Source organism: Perissodus microlepis, chromosome 7, assembly GCF_051167445.1.
Source record: "Perissodus microlepis isolate ML-2025 ecotype Zambia chromosome 7, ASM5116744v1, whole genome shotgun sequence".
Lineage (NCBI taxonomy): Eukaryota > Metazoa > Chordata > Actinopteri > Cichliformes > Cichlidae > Perissodus > Perissodus microlepis.
The window spans coordinates 17,584,577-17,611,354 of NC_140467.1; the positions used below are offsets into that span (position 1 = coordinate 17,584,577).

Sequence of the window (26,778 nt, forward strand, 5' to 3'; positions counted from 1 at the left end):
GGGTGAATACATTCTAATTACAGACCTGATGGTTGAATATGGTCTCCTCTTTTCGCTGATCAGATTCCTGAAAAAGTTGACAGGCACTCATGCAGCCTCCAACAATTATGCATCCCTAGTGTGAATGCAGTTAATGACCTGGGTCAAAACCGATAGGCTCAGCTTCCCAGAAATGGATCAGGCCTAGTACTAACCATACCCCCGTCCCCAATGGAGGTCTTTACTGAATTTATCTTTAAGTCTAAGAATAGGAGTAATCCCTGTCGGAGAAACCTGCCGATAGTTCTTGTTTTGCAGTACAGTCCAAGGATCACCTGCAGCTAAAGTTGTTTTAGATTTAAGTGGGCTTTGTCCCTCATGTTTGAGGAAAGAGTACCTCTTTAATGGCCAGCATGAGCATTTATTTATTTTCTGCTGTGTTTTACTTGCATCTATTTTTTAAGAGTGAGTGTAAACAGAAAAAAAAATATTTTATGTGCTGGAATGTGCAGAAAATAGGTTTAAATATTAAACAAATTTCTTCCAGTCAGAGAATGTTGCATATAATTACATTTTTGCTTGATGCATAAAGTTAAAAGATTAAAACTAATAAAACAAGTTTTAAAAAAGGACTTTTCCATTTGATTACATTTTGTATGATGGATTATGTAGAAAAAGTAGAATTGGGCTGAAAGATCTATCGCTTTATCAGGTTGCAAATCGTGTTTTTAAAAAGTAACTAAGTAATTAATTACTTTTGAAAATAAATAATCAGTAAAGTAACGGGATTACTTTTTTGGGGAAGTAATCAGTAATTAGTAACTGATTACTTTTTTCAAGTAACTTGACCAACACTGCTCGTGAGTGTTATTTTCCTTTAATTATATTTTTCTGGCACACATATCAAATGAAGTGGGAGGCGCTCTGTATGTACACCTAATTAAGTCGTTATAATTACATTTAAAAAAGCATGTAGTGATATTGATGGCTTTTTTAAATTATTGCCTATAATAAGTTGTATATCACACAATTAAAAACATTTTGAGGGTCTTTTTTGTGTGTGATTTTGAAACATCAGTAAATCAGTTTTCTTGAGATACTGCCGCCCCTCACTACTCGTTAGACTCAATAGTTAAGTAGACTACAACCAATATAAACTCATACTAAGCTTAATAAAATCCCATATGTGAAAATCCAAGCTAACTCAACGAGATATTTTAATTTGCTCACAGGATATGAGCTTAGAGAACCCCGGAGTCAGAAACTGCCTGCGTGGTTTTAAATTATTCATCAGAACAACTGTTTAGAATGACACCACACCATCATTGTTTTTATTTGCTCCAAGTTCTCCTCCTCCGTCCCTAAGGCAGAGAGAATCAAAGCCAAATCTCGTTAGGAGGTTTCAAACGTGGAGGTGAGACTTAACCTGCAGAAGGAGAGGCTGGCTGCATTGTGTGAAGAAGCATCCTATGCGGGAGAACAGAAGCCAGGAATCGTGCAGATTTTAACCCAATTTCTTGAAACCCGGCACAGAGGCTGACTGAAAAATAATTATTCTTAGTGTGCAGTATCATTGATTTCTAGACAGTGAAGGGCATGGTTATTTAGAAATCTTATCACAAGCACTGTGCGCGGCAAATAATGTTGAATCCCAAAATGATGTAAGGTGCGTGTCCTAATAGGAATATAAAGTACGGTATCGCCTTTGATTTCCCACAAGTGATCAAGGATAGTGTACAAAATGCAGTGCTTGCGATAATCAAGTGTAATCACTCTTGCTTAGGCAGCAGCCCTTGAAGTTGCTCTATCTGTTGCTGCATCAGTGATCCGCCCGGTTCGAAGATGGCCCGTGCAGGCTCCTAGTCTGTCTTTGATATCTCCACCCCTGCGTCTGGGTTTGTTAAGCAGTCAGATGAGGCAATTTTGCCTTTCATCTTTCTTTTTTCCAATTTCATTCTTAGCTGTCAGTACTTAATTAATGTTTTTTGCCGCAATTTTTCCAACCTTCACCGCCGATGACAGAGATGCGGCGCGGCTATTTATATTATCAACTCATTTCATGAAGCCAGACCTTGGCTTCTAGTTTGTATTCCGAGCCTTGTGACAGGAACCTGATGTGGCATTTGGGGGTAAAAGCATCAGCCATCATAGGATATGCTGCATATGAAGACTGATGATATCAACTGATGTTATCAACAAAGTCGTTTGGGGTCATAATATGAAGGAATATGTGTGATAAGGGGGAAAAAAACTGTCAGCTTTTGACACTTGGTCCTCTTCTTCATAAATAGGGCTATGGTGGTTTTAATTTTCAGAAACCCCACCATTACTCTTGCCTGTGCATGTTGTCTTCATAAGGTCATGCAGAAATACCAAAGACTTGCACAAAAGAGAGTTTCCTTCAGCGGTGGAAAAAGCTATTCTATCATCCAAGGTGATTGTTTCTCATGCATTATTCGTGAGAGGTGGGTGTCAAATTGAAGCAAATCAATATGCTGAAGGTGAAAGAAACACAGCAGATATGAAGAGCGTATATGTCTCTGAGTTTATTAACGGAGGAGTGTATGATGAAACCTGTAACCCTCCGTCCACACACAACTTTTGTAAAATTAAGTTCATCCAGTACAACCAGATCAGGTACAAGATCAAGAATCTTCTGAGCTGCCTCGGATGTGAAGGAAAACGTTGGCTTCCGTTAATGGTCCTGTACTGAAAATGGAGCGTCCCAGTTTCTTTTATCATCACAGCACATTCACAAGTTTCAAAATGGAAAAAAAAAAAAGGTCTCGACAACTGCACAAACAGGTTTTTTTTTTCACTTTTGTTATTTTTGTCCCAGGACTCAATGCATAGGATTATACAGTTAGAATACAGTATTTCAACGTGTTTTACAAAGATTTATATGATATAGGAAACGAGAAATAAAAATAATAACTGCACAGCAGTAAGAAAGGTCATTTGTCGAGTATAGATAGTCATTTATCGTACACACTGTGGAATAGCTGAGAAACACAGGGCAAAAAATGAACACAACTGGAACAATTTTGCGCATATCCATCTACATAAGGATAACCTTTTGGCTTCAGACTAATTTAGGAATGCCAGACATTTTCAAGGGAAACCCAAATCACATTGGCCACTGTTTTACATTTAATCAGTTTGGCTTTTTTTTTTTCTTTTTCTTTTTTTTTTTGCCTTACCCACCAAAGTCCTACTAAGCACACACCACAGACACCCAAAGGAAATGCACACATCAAAATTGCAACCATAAAAGAAATCTTACTGAAACATCTTCAGCCTATTGGCACGCAAATGGCTGCAGCAGGGCATCTAGCATTTGAGACAGCACACATAAGATCACAAGTCCAAATACATTGCTGTGTCTATATCACTATCATCATCATAGTCACCTAGGTTACCAGTAGAATAATTTAGAAACAATATATGTAATATCCTATATAAGGCACATTTTTGGTGAAAGAAAGGCTCTGAAAGAAGCTTCTTGCATCAACTCTGTCAGTAAGAAAGGACTCAGCAGTAAACAACACCGGAGACAAGGATGGAGCCTGCAGTCGGCATGCAATTAAGATCAAAAGCCTCCCCTGCTGATTCCATTATACAGAGTGCCACTCTGCACTGCGCTGAGTGGGCAGTGCCAAGTGCTGTTGGTCGGGATGCCAGGGTGCCATGCTGAGACAGCAGGCAGGCAAGCTCGAGGTCTGTGCACACCTCTCTCTAGCGAAGGCAGGAATCATTAACATTCCTGGGGCTGTGGAGAGCGTCATGCGCCGTCAAATCCACACACCCATGATCAGATACAGCGAGTACAATTAAATCATCTGTCAACAGCAAGGCCTACAATTTAGGGACGGCGTCTAATGGCCCAAGAAATAACCAACCTACCCTGGCGACACCTCGGTTCTGACACTGACATATCAATAACCCAATTAATATAACAATTATGTACACGACTGAACCAAACACCCCCCCCCCCCCTCCCTCCCCCGACATCATACAGAGGCTAAATCCACGATAATTGTTCAGAGCATGCCATTTAAGTACCGACTGAATCTCATCTAAATTATTAACATCAGCGACAGGCTATTTCATAGCTGTAGAGGCAGAATTCTTGATGACTATTTGGAACATTACAAGGGTAATACTAAAAATATGGTACAAAAATCATAAACATGAGCAATGCATAAAACAATTTGAATAGTATTCTAACATATTGCTGAACTGCTACTTTAGTAAGCAAATGCAACTGTTGATTGTGGCTCATGGTATACTGACATTATTGCAGGGCTAATATGAGTGACACGAATCTGTGGCAGGAAAAATGGTTGCTTCTTGCTGATACATATACGAATATAAAAATAAAACAATATAGCAAAGGAAAAAAAACTTAAACACAGTCTTTAACTATAATATCTTTAAAACGTATTAAATGTCCTTCTGTGCTTTAGTTGAAGTGGAATGTTTCATGGCACTGTACAATAAAGGGAGACAGACTGTGCTATTATCAATTTCCACGAGCACAACAGGCAATCCAGCCGGAACCAAATCCGAGTCAAAAGAAAAAGAATATAACTCAAATGTTTCTGAAACGCCTGGTGACCTGTCATTCATATGAGCCTGTACATTGCTAGATTAACCAGCGTCCTTTTGAGGACCCTTTGGTCTCTGTCATAAAGCTCATTGAGAGCACAGGCTCCAGTGTGTTACTGAGTATGGGGGAATTAAAACGACAAAGCAGGCGTCCTGTCACCCTCGCGCCTGACAGTAGGCATCCCGTGTGTGCACGCGCAATTTCACACATTCGCACACGTGCAATCCACCCAAACGCACACTTAAATTCAGCAGCACACACTCTTTTTTTGTTTTTTTTCACACAGGTACTTCACACAGGCATCTACGCACACACAGGCTAATAAAAACACTATCCGCACCACAAGGTGATCCATTTAAAAAGATATTTTTTCTTATAAAGCTTTCCGCATAAAGACTGCACGATAAAAAAAATATATAATACAACTCTTAAAACCATTTTTTTTTTTTTACACAGAGAGAAATTGAACATCTGATTATCTCCTATGCCAGTGCTCCACAGAGGGGCTTAAATCTCAGAGAGAGTTCTGCCGCACTGCATTGTGGGAGCAATATTCAGTGAAGCATGAATGAGTGCGCAGACCTTTAAGGTTTGGCAAGTGAGCTTTAAGGCGTACCTATGACAGTGTAACCCACCATTTTCTTCCTGTCTCCTCTCTTTCTGCATTTCATTAGTCTGTTACTCCACACAGAACAGAAAATTACCCCAGGGCCAAGTTGTACAATAAACACACCCACATCGGTCCCTTCTCACATTTCCTCATTTCTGGAATTTATTCACTAAAAAAAGAAAAAGAAAAAAGAAATAAGCCCCTGTAGTCACTGGCGATATTCCCCCTTCCCTTGGTTCCTCCCTCCACTTAGTGGGTTAGAGATCAGTCACTTTGTTTTCCAGGGCGGCTGCTATCTGCTGGAGCCGCAGGGCTAGCTGTTTACTCTGGGCAGCTGGGTCCTCTTCCAGAGAAGCGATGATCTGAAGAAAAAAAAAGGAAGGTAAGAAGGACAGTAAAAAAAAGTGAGATGTCGGGTATAATAGGTGTAGAGGATAGAGAGGAGACAAAGAGTTGGACAGAGGATGGCATAAGGGTAATGTCGGAAAAGCAAAGAAACAAGGAGGAGGGGGATGGACAGAGAAGAAGCACAGGACAAAGAAGAAGAAGAAGGGTGGAGAGTGGGAGGAGAAGATGGTGTTATTCGACATCAGCAATCGCGTCATATAAGCTGTTATTCTTTGCGAGTCCCACTTAGGGGAGACTGACAGCCCCATTTGTTTATCCAACTTGTTCATTAGGTTTTGTTTATCCCCTTTTCGTGACCTCAAGTGGCAATGCACAATGGACTCTTAAAAATCAATTCCCAGAGCAATTTTCCAATTCACATCCCACAGAAATGCTTTCAATTAAAATTTCATACAATCACTCTTCTGGCATATCAAGAGTGAAGAGAGAGAAAAAAAAGGAGAACCAATAATATAGTGGGCAGTAGTGCATTCAGTGGAATAGCCTCCTTCGGGTGTGATAGGAAAAAGAAGGGCCTCTTACCCCATCATAGTATTTGCTGGCGTACTGGTAAAGCTGATGGAGAGCCACGTGTGTGTTCAGTTTGTCTGTGTGAGACTGAAAAACATAAATAGAAATTTAAAGGTTAAAGTGGAAATCCAACCAAACCATGAACCTGGACCCAGCTGAATAAACTACACCCAGGCTTTAAAAACTGTGGAGGAGCAAATGAGAATTACTGCACACACATAAATAAGCCTCTGAACAATGCTGATATGTAATGCCACCGGGCATTAAAGTTATAATCCTTAAGATTTTCATAAACTCAAATCCTGTTTTTCATATTACAATATAAAGAAAGTCAATTATTGACATGCTTTTTGGTTAAAACCATTTGAGTTAATTCGGCAACAGTGCAAACAAATACACCAGTTCCTCTTTTGTTGTTTTCAGCAGCATGTAGTTGCAAAGTGCACCCTTGGCGCAGTAAGTAAAAAAATAAAATTTTCATACAATCCTTCCTGTGGAAAATGTTATGTGGATGCCACATCAACGCAATATGATTCAATTATGACTTTCTCCATTGGTTTCCTGTGTCACCCTATCCTATCTGCTGACAATTAAAGACAAAAACACCCAAAATAAATGGAACAAAAAAAATATTTTAACATTATGGACTTGAAAGTGGACTATGAATCTCTCACAGTTGACATGCCAGTACAAAAGAGGCTTTAATAATAATAATGGATTGCATTTATATAGCGCTTTTTGAGAACCTCAAAGCGCTGTACAATTCCACTATTCATTCACTCTCACATTCACACACTGGTGGAGGCAAGCTACAGTTGTAGCCACAGCTGCCCTGGGGCAGACTGACAGAGGCGAGGCTGCCATATTGCGCCATCGGCCCATCACCAGTAGGCGGTAGGTGAAGTGTCTTGCCCAAGGACACAACAACCAAGACTGTCCGAGCTGGGGCTCGAACCGGCAACCTTCCGATTACAAGACAAGCTGCCAACTCTTGAGCCACGATCGTGCCAAGATCGTGGCTCAAGAGTTGGCAGTTCGTCTTTAGAAAGGAAATACCTTTTTCTTAACTTATTATATCAATAACTAAGTCCCCGGGAGCATTTGGTTAAAAAAACAAAACCAAAAAACCCAACAATCTTAAATGTGTTCAATACCCACACTTGAGGGATGTTAAAAATCATGTTTTGGATGATAATCCAAGACTGAAACCTTAAGGATTGCAACATTAACAGCAAGACAAGTTTTTATCCCAGAGCTGTAAAAGCATTAAATGCTGCATTGTCCACATGATTGTGCTGTGTGCAATGGAGGGTTTTGCAGTTTAGGTGAATGGAGAAAAGTTGTTTTTTTTTCATCTCTTATATAGTTTTATGCAATTTACAGATTTAGTTTTATGACTGTTGTGAGTGATCTCTGCACTATTGACATTGCACTTATTAACTGCACATGTTACAGTGACAATGAAGATATTCTACTCTATTGTGTTCTATCCAAAAATGACAGATGTATTCCTTACCCGTGACACCTCTGCCAAGTGAGTGTTCATGTCCTGGTCGCTGACAGATACCATCTGCCTGATGCCCTTGTAGTAACTAAACACACAGACACACACATAAAGAGTAGACAAGAGGTGGTAATTGCTCCATTATGTTAACTGATATTTAAAAAAAGGTATTACAGTCTCCAATGATAACAGATGGAAAGTGCTGACAGTACTTACTCATCTACCATCTTCTTATAGGTGGAGATCTCCTTTGCATAGAGTAGTTTGTTACTTGGCGAGTCCTAAAGGGGGAGGGATACAACTCAGTGAAAATGGCACTTTAAATTAACGTGCCTATAACCTTCTCACATAATCAAATTTGTTCTCATCTTCTGTCCATCTTTTCACCCATCTTCCTTTTTTCCTCCTCACTCCTCCATCTCATATTCTCCCACCCCTCCCTCCTCTTGTCCATTCGTTTCCACTCACCCGGCTGAGTTTGTGCTCACTCTTGGTGCAAGCATCCATAAAAGTCTGGGCGATGACAGAGAGTGAGGCGTCCACCACTTCAGACACGTGGACGTCAAAGATGAAGTGGGGATTCTTGAGGATGTTCACCCAGAACCGCAGAGGCAGGCTGCACGGGTATTAAAAAGAGGGGCAAGAAATCAGTCTATCATCACTGGTTGTTATCGGTATTATTGTTTCAGAATGGGGGGGGGGGGGGGGGGGGGGGGGGGTCCTCATCAACCGCATTACATCCGTGAATTAATTTAAGTCAGGGAGGCATTTCATTTCATGTGTGAGAGCACTTGCCTGAGGTGCAATTGAGTGCAGTACAAGATAATAACAGCGATGGAGAAAAGTCTTTCTTGTCGGTGTCAGTTTATTCAGAACAATACCCTTGACTGTCAGTTTATATTACTGTTTCACACGATGCTGACCTCTGTGAGAACTATTGCTGTTCACAGAAAATTTAATGAAAAAGAAAAAAAATTATCTCTGAAGACTTTTTTTTTAACAACTAAAGGGATCTGCACAAAGCAACATCCAATGACGCTTGTCTACTCTAACAAACAATGATTAGAAATGATAAAGCAGCTGACCCCTGAGGTTCCTGTGCAGCCTAACAACTTAAAGCCCAGACTACATAATGCAATGCTCGAATGGTCTTGCTAATTTCCCCCCTGAACGGAAAAACAAACTCCACAGACTTTCTTCCAAACTCATATCAGCTTTTACATTCAAAAGAACAACCAAATACAATGGTTTAGGAAAAAAACTCCTCCCCAATCGGTGAGAACGTCTTCTGCCATCTGAGAGAGGAAACGCACCGCATAAAATTCATACTGGTTTGGTAATATCTCCAGGGAAGGCTGCCGTGAGAATACAATGGAAGCATAAAAATAGCAATGTTGCCATAATCACAGAAGTAAATTAGCTTGGGACATAATTACCATGTTTGTTTGTTGTTATGCCTCATACACACATTCATATTTAGTACATGGCCCTCAGTTGATTTGATAAACAGAACGGGCGGATGCAGAGTGTGGTGTGTAGTAAGTAATTAAATCGCTCATCTTCTGTCCTTGTGTGGCTGCTCTCTTGCCAGCCTTGCGTCAATCACCGGCATCTACATGCAACACGTCGTCTTGTATGCTTGAGCCTTAGCCGACGTGACACTAATTTATGCACTTAAATGTCACATGGGAGCAGGGGGATTGCAAATGCAAACTAAGTAAGTTGAAATTGGGTATTTGTATTCTGTCCATTCTGGGATAAGTAAGTTTTATTTCTTGGAGAGTTACAGTGTCTCAGGCAGAGGGATTTCTGTTGGTGGGAATGAAATCGGATAGCTGTGCTTGTGTGGACTGGTTGTGAAATTGTATACCACAGTCGTATCTAAATGAGAGGTCCTTGTATTTCACTCAAGATGTATTTTTTCATACTATGCCATACTTCTGCACCACTATAGTTAAGACGAAATTATCCTAGAAAGCTGCTCTTACTATTTTACATTTTCGGGAGTAATAGCTACTCATTGGTTTTCTGATTTAAATAATAAAAAAAAACCCAACCTGTATCTAATGAAAAGTATTAAGATTAACTGAATCATCCAATCCATTTAGTGCTCAGATGGTTCAGGTCTAAAGAGGAAAGAGGGGGAAAGCAAATACTTTCCCCCTCTACTGGCAAAAATGGCAATAATACATGAACAGTCCAAATTTGGGTGAAAATATTGATTCGATTGTTTTTTTAATTAAACTGAAGATGAAAAGATTTCCCATAGTCCACTAATACAACATGTTACTTTAAACATTTAGGTAAAAGGTACTGTCAAAATGTATGAAACTATCTGCATAATTTCCTGTTCTATTAAGAAGGAAGGAACAAGATGTAGTAATTATAGACATTTGGTTGAAATACCGTTAATAGCAAGTGGGGAAAAAAATGCCTCTCAGGGAAGGAAACATCAACAACAATGAACTAGCTGCTAACATCCCTTAATGGCAAAGACTGATATCTATATTGACTACATGGAGCATAGAGCCACAGAGGAGCACTCTGCGATCTCCACCCTTTTCCATGCTCTGATTGCAAGGATTGGAAAACTTCTTTAGGACCTAAACCTATTTGATCAGTGTATTACGTCCAAAATATTATACAGATAAAACCCTTGAGAATGACCCCAAATCCACTTTTTAAATTGTCCTCTAGTAAATAAAAAAATAAATCCCAGGCACAGATTCTTCTGTTACTCTAAATCTTAGACAATAAATTGTTGCAGTGAAAAACTGTGATATATTCTCTGATACTGATGCATAAAGTAGGTCATAGAAAAAAAAATCCTGGCAAATAAAAACAAGATTTTTGTTTTACATTGCAACACTTGGAGTGGGTTCCTGTGTTTAAAAGAGCTTAAATTTGCTTTTCAGGTGAGAATAAAGTTTTAGTGGCTATCTCCTGTACTTGTAAAGTTATGCGGGCCCATAAAATCTGGGGAAAAATTGTACTTCATACGTACTTCAGGGGACAGTAACACAGAAATAGTCAATGTCTGATGCTTATTCTGAGGGAGTCATGTGGACTGATTGATTTCATGGAATGAGGCCGGAAACAAATACAAATTTGTGGTGCTGAGTCCTTACCTTTTTTTTCTTTTTACATATTTAATCATTTATCTTGATTCGCTGTAGAGTCTCTTTGTAAGACTGGACTAAATTAACTGCACACAGTAAACTTTGCAGAACAACATCCTTTTCTTTTGATACTTGGAGTACATCCACATACTAACATACAGCATACAAAAAGGAACTCTGAGAGTGATCATTAGTGTATGCAGTCGACCTGTTGTTTTACCTATTCGTCTTCCAGATATGGATAGTCTCCTCATCCACATTGTTGTGTTTCAGCGCTTGCTCATCCAGGAAGTCAAAGAAATATTTGACAGCTGGTGGGACCACTGCCCCAGAGCACAGCACGCTGCGGAAGAAGTCATCCACAAACTGCTGCAGTGTTCCCTGAAAGGGGCCACAAATAATGTGAGACAGGGCAGAGACACAGACCGCAGCCAGAAATACCAGAGGCACATATATTTGCAAGGAGAGTATAGCTATTCAAGTTATTACTGTGCATTTTCGGCTCTTTCCAAAATAGCTTTAACTTGGAAAAACCTTGGTTTGTAAAGCAGAATTTTACTGTTTAGTCAGTGTAACAGTGCCCTACTTACTGTAATAATTGCATAAATGTTTTTTTCTTGTACCTTTACGGAAAGGAGTCTTGTTAGATAGATCTCTGTAATGGCTTTGGTCATCGACTTGTCCTTTATGCTTCCTCGTTTAGATTTGGTCTCATCCAGTTCATCTGTTGGCCTCACCAAGTGAAACACTTTATCATCTTCCAATAAAGCATTTCCTATTGGAGGAAAACACCAGTGTAAACTTTCTTTTGACGATTCTACTTCTTATTTATTCATGCACATGCTTACAGAAAACATTCAGACGATTAAAATTAAAACATGAGAGGGTGTGTCTACTGAATTTGAATGAGACTATCCTAGAAGAAATGCTAAACCATCAAATACTCTCAAATGTACATAAAAAAGCTGAAGATAAAAGGACATACTATTTCTGCATAATCTCAAAGCGTGTTATACATAAAACAACATGTATTAGCATGTTAATTGGTCATGGGAATATGGACAAAAACCCTGGAGAAACAAAACAAAGGCAGGAACTCTCAAGTACACATTTCATCTGTGTCCTTCTGGGTTCAACACGTGTGTGTTTATGTGCACGGTATGCGTGTACTTAGAGATACGTACGCTCCTCGTGGTTTTCCTGATTCTGGTCATAGTTCTGTTGCATGTGCTGCACTTTGGACAAAACTAATGTGGCGTTATCCCGCACCTGGAATGTACAGTCAATCATTTTGTTAGATGACAACACACACAACGATGCAAACTTCACACACCTTTGAATTTAATAGCTACTGTGACTGTGGTCAGCAGTGCCTTTTAGCACCCAGATCTAATTCCTAATCAATGCGAATGAGCGGACACGAACAGTGAGTCTTTATTGGGATATTTACAGGCCATTTTCTTTGGTGTCAACCTATTATTGACCCCACAAATACTGTGATTAGCGCTACCCTGACACAGCCAATGAATCTATAGGAGCAACAGCGAGACAGCAGGTAGGATGAAAGAAACTCGAGCACCTTTAAAAGAGGCGGATTTAAGTGGCTGAAAAGAAGAACAGGTAGGGGATATTCGCGAGTGACCTTTATTTTCTGTGGATCAATACAGTGCCAAGAAGATTTAGTGGCATTCTGTCACCACTGAGAGCCAACAAGACCAAACAAAGAGAAAGCTATGGGACTCGCAGGTAAGAAATTAACATTTGTAGGTGATAAAAACAAAAAGTGAAGAATTTTGTTACAGTGCTATTGCATAGCATATTCTTTGGGCCAACATTATCGTAAATTATCTATCTTGAACACCTATACACTCCATAAAAGTTAATGATGAAATCTTTAAGCAGCACTTTAAGGATAAAAGCTTTTTTTCTTTAGCTTTAGTAGTTACTAGCATAGAAAGGAGAGTGAAAACTCTGTGATGGTTGTTGGACTTGAACTAAAGAGTCAAATAAAAAGATAAAAGGAAGCTTCCAATGTTATCCTTGAGAACATATCGCACATTTACTTTCTCTTGCTATGGTATTTCATTCATATTTTATAAAAAATAAATCTTACTCTTGTATCCTCAGGTAGGGTCACATGTGAGCTGTTGCATGACTGTAATTTTATATGGTTTGACAAAACAACACATTACAATGTGGCTTTGTAAGCAGAAAGCCATACTTCATGCTATTTTTTTTTATTGCAGAAAATACTTCACTAAAATGGCTTAATGTAGGATTGCACAGAAAGACAGATAACCAAGAGAAGAGACTTCTAGTATGCAAAGAGACAAGTATGAGCAATTTATTTTTGCCTAAAGGTAAGTTTAAATGCTTATATATAAATAAGTATTTATATGTATACTTATTTATACTGAGAGATTAGGTATAAATTGGTGGTAAAAAAGTAAGGTAACTAAACATTTTGTTATTGTGAAAAAAAGAAAAAAAAAATACATATAGAAACTCTACATATACATTACATTATACATTCGAACTGAATGCACATTAAATGGTCACTGATTTACATCAGATACTGAACCCCAGTCATTTGGTTTTGTAATTTCAATTCTTATTACTTCATAGTAAATTTTTGCAGTACTCACGTTGTAGTGTGCCAGAGTATTGATGCGTTTCCACCTGCCTTCTTTCTGGGAGGTCAAGTCTAGATCCGACAAAATCTGCCCCGTTGAGCCAGGGCGCCACTCTGTGATGAAGGCAGGATGAGACAGTTATTCAAAACGCAAGTTATCTCTGCTGTGGGAGTAAAACATTTCAAATAAAATACTTTTTTATATTATTTCAATTACTTTTATCCTGGGATGCAGCTGTCCTGTGGTTACACTGTAATAATGTGATCTTTAACGAATGCAGCTATCTGCTCAGTTATCTCTTGGGATTTAATGATGCATTTATTAAATTTGCCTGTTAGCTATATGGCTGAACTCGGGTGAAGAAGTCACATGTCAGTAGTTTCTGCATAATTGAAACATAATAGAAAAGTTAGCACCCAAACACATTCTGCATAACTGAGCCCACCACCGTCGGCATTTCATTTACAACTAAAACCAAATACAAGGCAGTTAGCCTGAAAGAAAATAGATCTCTGCTTATCTAAAATGTATAAAGGAATGAGATCTACAGCGTGCGTGGGAATAAAAAAAATGACTTTGAAGTTAGAAAATGTCTGTGGAGCTTTAGCCTTTCAAGTCACTCCCCAAGGTTTCTGATTACAGTAGCGAGCATAGCTTTGTTTAGGGATGAACGATTTTTTCATGTTGCTGACAATGAATAAATTCTAAGCTAAGTTGGTTTCTTTTACTCCACAAACTGAAATAAAAAGCTGTTTTATTAAAATAATAAAATATACTGAATACATGTGAAATGAAATAATTATTCACCCTCTCAGATAACTCACTTCTCATTTAATTATGAATTAATTTCACTTAAGACTGAAATAACAGTTACATTATTTATCATTACTAGACGTTCCTGCTTTAGTTCATCTGCTTTTTTTTTAGGTGGCCCTCATTTACTCACCCAGGGTGACGCTGTCGGCTTTGGGCCGCTGGGAGTATGGCAGGTTCCTGTATACCTGCTCAATGATCTTCTCTTTCACCTGCGAGATGGTGTCACAGTTCAGCACCTTGACGGGCGTAACATCCGGCCCCTCGCCTTGAACCAGCACTTGCAAGGTCTGACAAACAGAATCGCACATTAATACCGCACGCTGATAACGTGCACCTACGTTAATAAAATACAAACATGCAGAAATATTCAAACATGGTCAGAGCACCCAGGCACCCACCCACGCCAAGTTCTATTTGGATGTTGTTGTCACAGCAACAGGGCTTTATAAGCCCACAGGCACACACAGACACACATTGGTGACACCTGACAGGACTTTTGGCCAGCTAATGACCAAAGCTCAGCGGGAGCCAACTCTGACCCGCCTCGCCTCTCACATCCAATTCTGTTAGAAATAACTGACCATTCAACGCTTTCAAATGTGAGCCAGGGAATACACTCACAATGGCAACCCTATCAGCCCAGCTGCATATAAAGTGCATAAGAGTAGCACGCTGTAAATTTAAGCCAGTAGGAAGCAATGCATCTGCTTTTAAAATCTCTCAAGCGTTTTTTTTCCCCTCCTCCCTGTGTAATTCAATCACAGAAAGCAATCCATCACAGAAGGAGACGTGTAACTCAGGCTAATTTGATAATTGTCCTCGACAACGCCATTACCCATGGGTCTTTTTATTTGTGCTGACTTTAACAAAAAACAGCTGGGTTCATATTAGCTTCCATTACCGAGACACAATATCAAAACGAGACACACGGGCATTTCCTGACTCCTGAAAGCTGCCCAAATGGACGGAGAGCAGGTGCAGGCTGCGAGGTTGAGGGGAGGTTGTGGAGGTGGCTTGTACTCCATACTTGTTCCCACTTGTAGGACTTTAACCTAAGCCACACATTTCCCTGCTACGCTGGAATGTGTTGGCTGTGTCGTTTCTGAGCTGAGAACATTGACACTGAAAATGGATGTCACACAAAAGCGGGCAGTCGCCTCAGGGCTTTTTTTTTTTTTTTTTTTTTTTTTTGGGGGGGGTTACCACGGCAACTGCACAGTGTGTATGTGTGCGTGCTTGTATTGCTCACCAGGCACAAAACACCATGCAATCTTGAAGCAGAGTGTGCAGTTTTTATGACGCTGAGTTTCTGAATTTCTATGACTGTTTGTGAGGGTTGCTCTGTGTGGGTTTGTGCATGTGTGTGTGTGTGTGAGAGAGAGTGAGTGAGTGTGTGCACGTTGATCTCACCAGGACAGAGTACTCTACGTCGTCACCCAACAGGCCTGTGTCATTGAGGGTGTATTTGGCTTTCTTCACTCTGACATCCACGGGGCCTTTCTCAATCTGGTGCTTGATGGCTTTGAACAGTTTGTACAAGGGCTCGCCTGCAGAGTCCTGTTACACACACACACACACACACACACACACACACACACACACACACACACACACAGAGAGAGGCACACAAATCCATTTAGCTTGACACAGCTGTTGTAAAGCAGCTAATTGTTGTGATTAGCAGCTTAAAAGTCAAATAAATTGGCACTTTCAACACGAGCACTAATGAAAGAAATGCAGAAATGCATAAAGCCCACAGTTTAATATTGAAGCATGCGATCATACTTTTTTTTAAACTAACTGATAAAGTATATTCACTCTAAAAAATATGTATTGAATAACATCTATATTTTTCAGACCACCAGTCTATACCATGAAGTTCACTGTAACACGGAACAGCTGCTAAAATCAAAACATATCAGAGCTGCAACCAGAAAATATTCAAATCAAATCAATCTTCTGTCAGTCACTGCATCATTTCCAGTGACCCAAAACTTACATTACCTTCAAAAACTGGTAAAGGCATATTGACATCCAGTTACACAGCATCCGCTCCACCACTGTCTCTGACCTGAAAAACATATTTGTTGAGTTATTTTTACTCTTATTATGAAAATAAAATGTATTTATTTAGTGTAAAATACTGTATATCAAGAGACATGGCATGAAACAGACACCAGTATAAATAAAGGTATTGGGCCACACCTATTAATCTTTGAATTCAGGTGTTTTCAGTTCCAATAAAATCAAGCCATGCAGTCATGCGTGTGAAAGAAAGAGCTCACTAAAATCAAGCATGGTACTGTAAGAGCATGCCACCTTTTCAATAAGTCACTTTGTGAAATTTCTTCACTCTTTGACATTGCATGCAGTAATAAATGATAATATTGTAAAGTGGAAGCATTTAGGAACCACAGCAACTTAGCCACAATGTGGCAGACCGGAGCAGGGCTGCTGACTGCTAAGGTGCACTGCTGACTCAATAACTGCAGAGTTCCAAAATTCCTCTGGCATTAACATCAGCAAACCCTGTGCACAGCGAGCTTCCTGGCAGGATTTCCATGGTTGAGCGCCTCCTGTAGGTGTATCATGTATGCAGCCCAGTACTTTTGTCTACATAGTGTTTGTTGATAAGGGGAAAGTCTACACTACAGAGCCTCTGAAGTTGCATAATGTGATGTAAGCTTATATATAGCGGTGTGGAAAAAGTGTTTGCCCCTTTCCTGATTTCCTATTTTTTTTGTATGTTTGTCACACTAAAATGGTTCACATCACCAAACAAATTTAAATATTAGACAAACATAACATGAGCAAACACAAAATGCAGTTTCTAAATGAAGAGGTTTATTATTAAGGGGAAAAAATTCCTGGGGCTGTTTTTCTGCCTCGGGACTTGGAGGACTTGCTGTGGTAAATGGAACCCAGAATTCTGCTGTCCAGCAAAACATCCTGAAGGAGAATGTCCAGCCATCTGTTGGTGCCCTCAAGCCGAAGACAACTTGGGTTCTGCAGCAGGACAATGATCCAAAACACACCAGCAAGCCCACGTGTGAATGGCTTAAGAAAAACAAAATGAAGACTTTGGAGTGGCCTAGTCAACGTACTGACCTGAATCTGATTGAGATGCTGTGGTATGACCTTAAAAAGGTCATGCCACAGCAAGGTTGGGCCAACCTTGCTGTTAAGGTTGGGCCAACCAGTTATTAGGTTTAGGGGGCAATCACTTTTTCACGCAGGGCCATGTAGAGGTTTGGACCCCCCCCCAAATTATAAACACCTTAATTTAGAAACTGCATTTTGTGTTTACTTGTGTTATGTTTTGCTAGTATTTCATTTTGTTTAATGATGTGAAACATTTAAGTGCGACAAACGTATAAAAACTAGGAAATCAGGAAGGGGGCTAAGACTACTTCTTAGCGCAATATGAAAAGGCCTTATGACATTTATCATTTATTTACAGAATAAATAAAGGCTTTGATAAACAGCATAGTATAAATAACTTACATAACCATTATTATATTTTTTAAATCATCTTGTGGGACTTTATGGGCCTCGAATTATATACAGCTTGTCAGTGTCAAGATATTTTTATTCAGAACTCATGTCATTGGTCACTTGACAGATATCCCATCAAAATGTCAACTATCCACTGGTGATGCTCGCTGATGCACATAGCATGCCTAATTAGATGTCTTGTATATAAGAAGGTCTGTTTTGGCACAATGGGCTAATCAGCATAATGAGCTACTCCATTGGGGGATAATTAAGATGTGTACTTGCATAACAGTCAGTCACAGCGTGCCTAGGCACAGGGAATAGTTCAGATCACAAAACTGCCCCTCAGAAACGATAAGCAACTGTGCCGACAGACAAGTGTGTCCTGCTGAGGGAGGGGAAGCAGCAGTCAATGGATCACTTGACCTTGACATGATCATTAAAAAGATCAAAGAACACCAAAATCTGGAAGCTTTGTTTCTTAAGGCTATTTACTTCAATCAGATTAATAAGCTGAATGTTTATGGACTCAAATTTCACAAAGAAATTATGAAATTTTGCCCAGGAAGAATATAGCGAACGATTACTATTAAAACGATCAAATCAGTGACAGAAAATAACTCACCAGTATTTAGTCAGTTTTTAAAAATACTAATTATTGTTAGCAAAACAATAATTACTTATAATTTCACACCAACCCAAATTTTACAACCAGTCTCCACTTAGCTGGAAAGTCAAACTAATAAAATAGAATTTGGGTTAGGGTTACGCTGGCTCAAGCACTAAAGCTGATCTTTTAGTTACAATCAGCAGGGATAAGAAGGTGAAGATGACAAAGACGAGATGAAAGAAAATTGTCCAGCACATTTTACTTGGATTCCAATGAGGAAAAAACAGAAGGATGAGCAGATGGAGGAAGACTGGAATAGATGGAGCAGCAGTCTGGCTCTTGATAATGGACTACAGTAAGTCTTTACAAAATTCAACAGAAAACATGGCAACAGAATGAAACAGTCCGCTGCATTCTGAACTGAATCCCAGTCCGCATCAACTGGTTCATATCAGTGCCAGAGTTGAGCGACTCTGATTCAAAACTGCAGAAGGAGAACATTTTACAATCTCAGAGCAATTACTGCTAAACAAATCTAAGAGTCCATCCAGAAGAGTGGCGCCGAGAGGCTAGACTGAGGCAGCAGCACACAGAGCTAAGTAGGTTAGCATGCAAAAAGCAGGTATTTACTGTTACAGTTTTGACCTACATAACAAATTTGGCTAAGGTAACTACAATTAATCTAGAAAGAGGATATGAATGTTTGCACCAGATTTCAAGGCGATGAATGGGAAGCAAGCACCAAAACATTTTGGATTCATGCTATGTAAAAATGTTGTACTAATTAAGCCTGAAAGCAATACAGGAGAACCATTAAGAAGCAACAGAGAGTTGGACCACACTCACCTGCGCAGCATTAGTTTGGGGTTCTTGCTGTTGACATATTCCTCCATCAGCTCCAACAACAGTGTTCTCATAATGTCGGTGTAATATTCCAGCTTCCCATGCAGAGCTACTGTTAACAGGGAGGCAAAATAAACCTTGGCCCTGGCGTTAAAGTCATGACTGCGCTCCAGGGTACGGATAAACTGCAAAAACACAAAAATCACACACATACACACACAGAAACAGGAGGCAAATGATGAGGTGAATTAATCATCGTGATGAAGCACACACAGAAGCAAATCCAACATAATATGCTTTTAAATTATCAAAAGACCAATGCTAGTGAAAATTATAATTATCAAGGTAAATTTAGTTCTGCCCTGTAAAATACTGTGGCTTAGAAATGATACCAATTAGTGGAAGAGGAATCACCCCACAAGTGCAGTTAGCACCTCAGAGGCTGTTTCTGTGCCAGCAATATTGGATTAACAGGAATCTTCACACATCTCCCTCTGCTATGTCCTCTGCCTCTCGCTTGTATTACTGTAGATATGCTGCAAAACTGTAACACACTACAGTGCTCATTTCAAAGGAAGGGGGCGGCTTAAAGTTAGAATAGATCCTTAATCTGTGAGGTCTTCAGCCCATTTTAAAAACACCATCAATATAGTATCATACAAACATTTAGCTAAGTAGCTCAAGGTAATGGCTGGACCTGACCTTTTTTTTTTAAAAAAAAACAAAAACAAAAAACCCCACACACATATTATCAGAAATACTAGTGAAAAAGAAAACCTCCCCTGCATTTATCCTGCTGCCTTTCAAGACTATTTCCTCCCGTCCTATTACCACAGCCACCTCGTGACTCCTTGTGCCACAAAACTCCACTGTCGTCTAAATACATATAAAAGAGCTGTATTGGTGCATTCAGTGATTTACCTCTTTCATTACACAAGGCCACTTTAGTTCATTCAGAAACAACTCCACAACTACATTTGTGATTTTCTCAGTAAATCAGCTTATGCCTAGAGAGTTTATGCAGTGGTGCAAATCTGGCAAGCTCAGAGGAAATTGTTGCAATGCTGCCACTTTTGCAAGTCAACTCCATTTATGGTATACAGTATGCTACATCTCATGAATTAATAGGCCAATCTTTATATCTGTCTGTCTGTTCGTCACCCTTCTCGACATCTGTTCACCCACTGTGCTTGAAACTTGATGCATGAGGACTCTGGTATTGATGGTGCTCTGATGGGTTTGGATTCACTTGGATGAGCAGTTGAAATAATGCAGTTTAGAAATAAGCCTCCAGTGACTGACATTTATATAACATATGAAGTAACATTAGTGATTACGTGTCTAAATTTAGACTGACTGATGTTTCATAAGAGTCTAAATCTGTGCTAGCTGCAAGCTGAGAGTCTTTGCTGTGAGCTAAATGTTAAAGTCATAATGCCAAAATGATCCAAGCTGCATGATATTTAGCAGGTATAATAGTCTCACATTACTATCATCTCATGTAATGTTAATTAGCATTTGCCATTTAGCACTAAAAACAAACTACAGCTGAGGTTGATGGAATGTCAATATTTTTTAAGTACTTCTTATTGTGTTAGCCCAAATTAGATGAAATATTCTTTCTGAGCTGACTGTAGTTCAAGAGGAAAAGTCACTGGAACACCCAAGTTTTTCCAAATTATCCTGTGGGGTACAGTAATGTCTGTGCAGTCTCTCAAGCAACCGGCATCATTTCACTCAGACAAGCAAATCCCAGACTGCTGGTGGTATTATTAGAGACGTTACAGGGATCACCAAAGCCATCCATCATCCAAGAATCATAAATGTCTTTGTAAAACTTGACAGTGATCTATTTGAAGTGTACCAACTGACTCTGACATCCTCAGAGTCCTGGTGCCAGTGAAGCTAAAAAGAAGGCTTGGAAAATCTAGATGTATCCAGCATTGTTCAGTGTTTGGTGGTTTGATTTTGCACAGTTTTAAAGGACTGCAAACTCTCTGTAAGCAGGCATTATCGGTCCGAGCTCACAGCTGACAATTTGATGATGCGTGTGCAGTATAATTACATTAATGAGGAATGTCTTGGAGTTCAGGAGGTTGGAGAACTGGTTGAGAGACTGAATCACGGTGGCCTTGCGAGCCTCTGGTATGTCTAGCTTCCCTGTGATCATCACATCATTGGCACCGTCCTTAGAGGGCAGGAAGAAGACTCGGTCTGTGTACGTCTTGTAGTCCAGGAAAGGGATTCGTCCCTCATTCAGGTCATTGGTGTGGTCCTCCATCTCAATCATTAGGTCTGCGAGAAAGAAACAAAAAGCACCACATGGTTTCTTTTTAATAAGCAACTCTTGTCACTTTCACACTGCTCGTCTGTCTCAATTACAATGCTGCAAGAGGCAGAAAATGGAGAGCATTGCCAGGAAAATGATTTCAACAGTGAAATATTGTTTTCTATTAATGTTACTGCAAAACTGCTTCTAATAATGATGATAAGATGACATTGAGTGGGAGAATTTATGCATTTAATCAGAGCTATGAACCAGTTCATTACTTTACAGCTTCTTAGAAACACGGATCCTTAGAGGGACATTAGCAATATTGTGACGCTTCTGCACAGCTGCACAGCTTATACCTGTGAATTCCTTCTTGCAGCGGTCTCGCACACTCTCCTCCAGGTTCTCAAGCTGGTGTTTCACCTTCTCATACTCCCTCTCTGCCTGCTGACTCTTCCTCCTGAAAAGATTAAACACACACACACAAAGAAAACGCATCATGAAAATAAGGTCAAACAGATGAATGTTAACTTGTTGCAAAGAGGTTCTTTTCTTTTGGCCACTAACTTAGCTGCAAGGTATCTATTAGTTCTTATTACGCAGTCGCTGTTGGTGTGCTCCTAATAATTTCTTATGAATATGAACATATTTCTTGGAACAGACACGTAACAAACAAAGTCGTTTTTAAAAAAAACAAACAAACTAGCAAACACAATGCAGAAAAAGCTGGGACTGACTGGAGAAGTACCTATACTCTTAAAAAAAAAAAAAACACAATCAATTGTGTGCTCCTGCTGCATAAAGTTAACCTAAAATAGCTCAATTCACCTGTAGCAGTAGACAGAGATAGTGATGATGAGCAGCATGGGCACAATGACAGCAGGGATGATGATGTAGAGCGGGAAATCATTCTTCTTCTCGTATTGCACCGAGTCGACCACCCACTCCCCTTTCCCAAACTTGATCTGTAGAAAGAAAAAATCTTATTATTTGCACAAGCTCTCCACATTTTAGCCAAAGTCAAAAGCAAAGACCGGACGATACTGGGGAGGAAGTAGAAAGATTAAAACTAAATGTGAATAGTTTAGATTCCAACCGTCAACTCGGCTAAAGCAGCTCTAGGACCTTAAAAGTATTTTTAAAGTATGTATGTTCAGGTTGGTAGGGTTGCATAAAGAGGATAATTACATAAACGTACCAAGTCTGACACTTTATCAACAGCAGCAGATACCAATATAGAAAAAGCTGGATTATAGTCTAGCGGTGTCACTTCTTTATGCAGCCGCTGACATATAACAATAAGAATTACCCAGGGAGAGGTATGGTATTCATCATAGTTGTGGCTTACCTATAATTACAGGCAATTATAGAGCCTGTAGCTACATGAAAATTGTTCAACCAGTGGAAAAAAAAAATTGGATCTCAAATTGTATAGACGATTTGCCGGGAGAAGAACAGTAAAGGTTCATGATGCATGCATGCTCTCATCTTCAAGTCTGTGTATGGATCTGCAATGGTCCATTTACTCAAGTACTTTGCTGAAGTACACAGTTGAGGTACATGTACAAGGATAAAGACCATGGGCACGAAAGATTTCTTTGCTCAGTTTTAATGCTGTATTTTACTCCACTATCCATTAATCTAATAGCCTGAGTAGTACCCAGTGTCCTCTGCCTTCATTCGTATTATTTCCTAATTTATTACAAACCAAACAATATAATTTTTTTTAAAAAGAAAGAAAAGAGCATAGTAATTTGTCTATGATTCAAATAAATGGCTAAAAAGAAGCTTGCTTGTGTGTAACGCATGACATATAGCAGTATAATTATAATAAACGATTACATAGAATCCAAAAGGAGCCTTTATCCATTACAGACCATTATTTTGAGTACTTAAAGTTCATTCTTAAGATATCTTTAAAACTTTAACATACTAAGATTTTGAGGCGAGTACTTTTATTTATGAAGCAGTGATCTTACAGTGTTGCATTAAAACGTTCACTGAAATAAGTGCTCATCAGTCAGGACTCATTTGTTAGTGTGCTCTGACCATTAGCTCCAGATCCTCCGACCCCGTCTCTCTGTGCTGATGTTTGGAGCGAGTACGAGCACCAGGCGTGGTGGAAGGTGGTTCCAAGAACAGCTTATCATCCTGAAGGGTGTTGACCACACACTGAACGTCGCCTACGAAGGCTTGTGCTTCTTTAGTTGTCATCGCTTTGGAGAATCCCCGACCCTGCAGGGGGAAGAGTGAATGCGAGGCTCTAAGGGCAGTGACTGAAGTACATGGGAGAGAAATTAATTAGACAGATCCTACGATGAGCACTGAAAACATTATCGGCAGCATTTTATGAGTAATGGGTGGGAAGTGTGCTGTACGACAGCTCCTCACTGCTCCAATATGAGCTAAAAGTAATTAAAAAGATAAAGATTGGAGTTATTGTAAGCACCTCACTCTCAGTAATTTCTTGAGATTTTGCAGCACACTTGTGGATCTACAGACATTTAATTATTCTAATGTCGGCTGGAAGAAGGTGAAACCAGCTTAAATTAATCAGCGCCTGAGTAACTGAAAAGGTTTTACACGTTTTGCATATGACTTTCCCCACAAGTGCGTTTATCAACAGAAACTTTGAGGTGGTATACTCTGGGAGCTCAAAACAGCCATAAAAATAAGCTATAAGAAAAATCGATTCATTTTCTGGCTCAGGCTTCTCAGTTGTTTTTGTTTGTTGCATATCTTTGCCTTTTGTGACAATGCTCTATTGCACTTGTCAAACAAAACAAGCAATGTGAAAGTGTCACCTTGGACTTTTTAAAAAGAAGAAGTGGCACCCTTGAGAGGTAAAAATAATGCTGCAAAACACATGAGAAAATAAATCCATGATGATGAAAAGATTAAAAGTGAAAGAAACCGGGGTTTTATTTACTAGCTCATCTACATACTGTCTGATATCGAGAGCACAAAGTGTCAGATTAGCTATCGTAAAGATGAACATTCGTTATACTGTGGCTAAAACAATAATGTGTACTCGTGGGTAGACTTGGAGGGCTTTTCAACCATTTGGCTTAACACCACTTAAAACAAAGCTTTGTTTAATTGGGGCCCCTGCCCAAAAACACTGCATGATTTCAGATAAGTGTTACGAAACTACTTTTTGTGTAAACACTTGCATGTGCGTTTTCTGGTGTTAATCTTTTTGTGACCCTGCAGTGTTTGTCATAAAACAGTTTTACAGCTTTACACTAAAAGCGTGTTTATTATATCATAAAATGAACATTTAAAAAAAAAAAAAATTAAAAAAAAATTGTTCATTATCTGAAAGCTGCTTTTTTAAAAAAATATCTTTTTTACTTCCAAGCCAAAGCGTTCACTGAGCTCAAATGACAAATGTGCAGCAAATGCAACTCAGCATCTTTTCCATTTTTATCCTCAAGTCAGATAATAAGACAGTTTGTCTTAATTAGGACACACAGCAGACACCGACTCTTCAGGAAAAAAAGGGAAAACATAGTACTGCAACTGCATTAAAGTGACCTTGTGGTTGTACTCACGGTAACGATAATCATGCTGTTCGCAGTGATGATCTTGTTTTGTAGATTATTGAAGCTGGGGTTAGGGTGGTAGTGAAAGGGCTTCAGCTCCTTCTCCCAATTGTCCAGCTTGATGACTGTTTTCAAGTGCTGGTTTAAGGAGCTGTTTACTGTTGGAGACTGAAACTGGATGACTGTGTCGTTCTTCTCATGGGCAAGCTGAGTTGGATAGAAGGACAGTAAAACGTTTTACAAATACAAGCATGACAAAAAATGCAGGAAATTACAGCATGGAAAATATGGAGCAGCACTAAAAATAATAATGCAAACACTGGGCGTTACTGGAGTGAATATAATACATGGTAATAGACTGTGGGGGGGAAGAAAAAGCTTGTTTTGGTACAATGGGGAAGGTAAAATGATGTGCGTCTTTTCAGTCATTCTATTAAAATCTCAATCTTCAATCATAGAATGAGGCCTCTGATGAATCATAACTCACACTGAGTCACTCCTCCACTGCCTTTCTATGCTTGTTTGTGATTAACTGGACTGATGGTGATATTTCTGTCACTCTCATTGTTTCGACACTACGTGCATGACAGCTAAACTCCACGGTTCTACAAGTAGGTAAAGTTTTCCAACAGAACAAAGCAAAGGCGTCAAAATGTCATTATTAATACATAACAGAAAGACTGAGAACACACATTTTAAGTTTTCAGACATAATAGTAATTCCTATGTTTTGGTATCTAGTGTGCAGTGTAACAATGTAGAATATCCTGTGATTGGGACTCACCCTCTTTCTAAACATGTCAATAGGTGGTTAGGAAACATCTGGACTCTAGACTGTAATCAGGGTGTCATTGTAAATTCACATGCTCTAAGTCAAATGTTAATTTTAAGACAAGTGCCAAACTTCAGAAAATAAGGCTAATAATTAAGTTAATAAAAGGTGTTAATTTGATATTTGTTATTTTCTCTGAAATATTTTGTCTTTTAAAAAGTGATTCATACAGGGTTAAAATTGGTTTAGAAGTAGAATACAATAGAAATACGTGTAAAACTACCAGTTTTAGACACACTCACAGCTTTCCGCAGGGACCGGGTTCTCTAATGCTTATTGTGAGCAGCTGAAAGAAGAAGCACGTCACAGAAGTCTCTGGCATAATATCAAAACCGGAATTTCTTCAAATTCTCCCCTTCACCTTTTAAAAATCTTGCAAATTGCCCATATGAAGGCATTTTGAATATATATTTACACTCACTACTATAACATGCCAAATCTCTGTCCGTATACTCCTACACAATCAGGATTCAGCATCCACATGTGGCACACAGCTACATGTTATCTAGATTAGATTTGACAACATTATGTTGCCTAGCAGCCACCTACAATCAGACTGCAAATGACCAACTTTTTGCATATATGCAAATATAAAACTTCATAAAAGCATTGTATCATTTTCATTTGACAGCAGTAGCTGTATCTAATTTGCATCCACTTAATTTGACTATTATGGCATCTATTATGACAACATTACATTGCCTGGCAACCACCTGACCTGAACTACAATTACATTTATATAGTGGAGGAAAACTAAAGAACTCCAGAGGACCCACAAAAATAGTTTACTCTATTTAGAGACTGTATCAAAAATTTAATGTTGAATAAATCACTGCATTAATGTACCTGAAACAATGAGATCTGAAGGTATGTGAATTAGTCCAGTCTTCAAAATAACTTTTGAATGTTATTAACATTTATGAAATCCTCTTTTATTATATAGATTTCTATTTGATGGAACAAATATAAATCCATACCATTTTGCTGTATATAA

General features: G+C 39.1%; 1 protein-coding gene across 3 annotated transcripts in view; it reads right to left on the minus strand.

Annotated features, from left to right (window-relative positions):
- Window positions 1-2,501: 2,501 nt before the first annotated feature.
- The window catches only part of plxnb2b (plexin b2b), a 130,110-nt gene continuing 105,833 nt past the window's right edge, over window positions 2,502-26,778 (minus strand). For all 3 annotated transcript variants that reach the window (XM_084933913.1, XM_084933911.1, XM_084933912.1), the window contains 18 exons: window positions 24,963-25,160; window positions 23,458-23,643; window positions 22,237-22,373; window positions 21,768-21,868; window positions 21,202-21,431; window positions 19,140-19,321; window positions 16,193-16,259; window positions 15,599-15,745; window positions 14,319-14,475; window positions 13,385-13,485; window positions 11,924-12,008; window positions 11,363-11,514; window positions 10,960-11,120; window positions 8,089-8,236; window positions 7,837-7,901; window positions 7,633-7,708; window positions 6,129-6,203; window positions 2,502-5,560 (listed from right to left, as the gene is read on the minus strand). In XM_084933913.1, coding sequence (XP_084790039.1) covers window positions 5,456-5,560; window positions 6,129-6,203; window positions 7,633-7,708; window positions 7,837-7,901; window positions 8,089-8,236; window positions 10,960-11,120; window positions 11,363-11,514; window positions 11,924-12,008; window positions 13,385-13,485; window positions 14,319-14,475; window positions 15,599-15,745; window positions 16,193-16,259; window positions 19,140-19,321; window positions 21,202-21,431; window positions 21,768-21,868; window positions 22,237-22,373; window positions 23,458-23,643; window positions 24,963-25,160 — 2,373 coding nt within the window. In that variant the 3' untranslated portion in view covers window positions 2,502-5,455. The remainder of the gene's footprint in view (window positions 5,561-6,128; window positions 6,204-7,632; window positions 7,709-7,836; window positions 7,902-8,088; window positions 8,237-10,959; window positions 11,121-11,362; window positions 11,515-11,923; window positions 12,009-13,384; window positions 13,486-14,318; window positions 14,476-15,598; window positions 15,746-16,192; window positions 16,260-19,139; window positions 19,322-21,201; window positions 21,432-21,767; window positions 21,869-22,236; window positions 22,374-23,457; window positions 23,644-24,962; window positions 25,161-26,778) is intronic.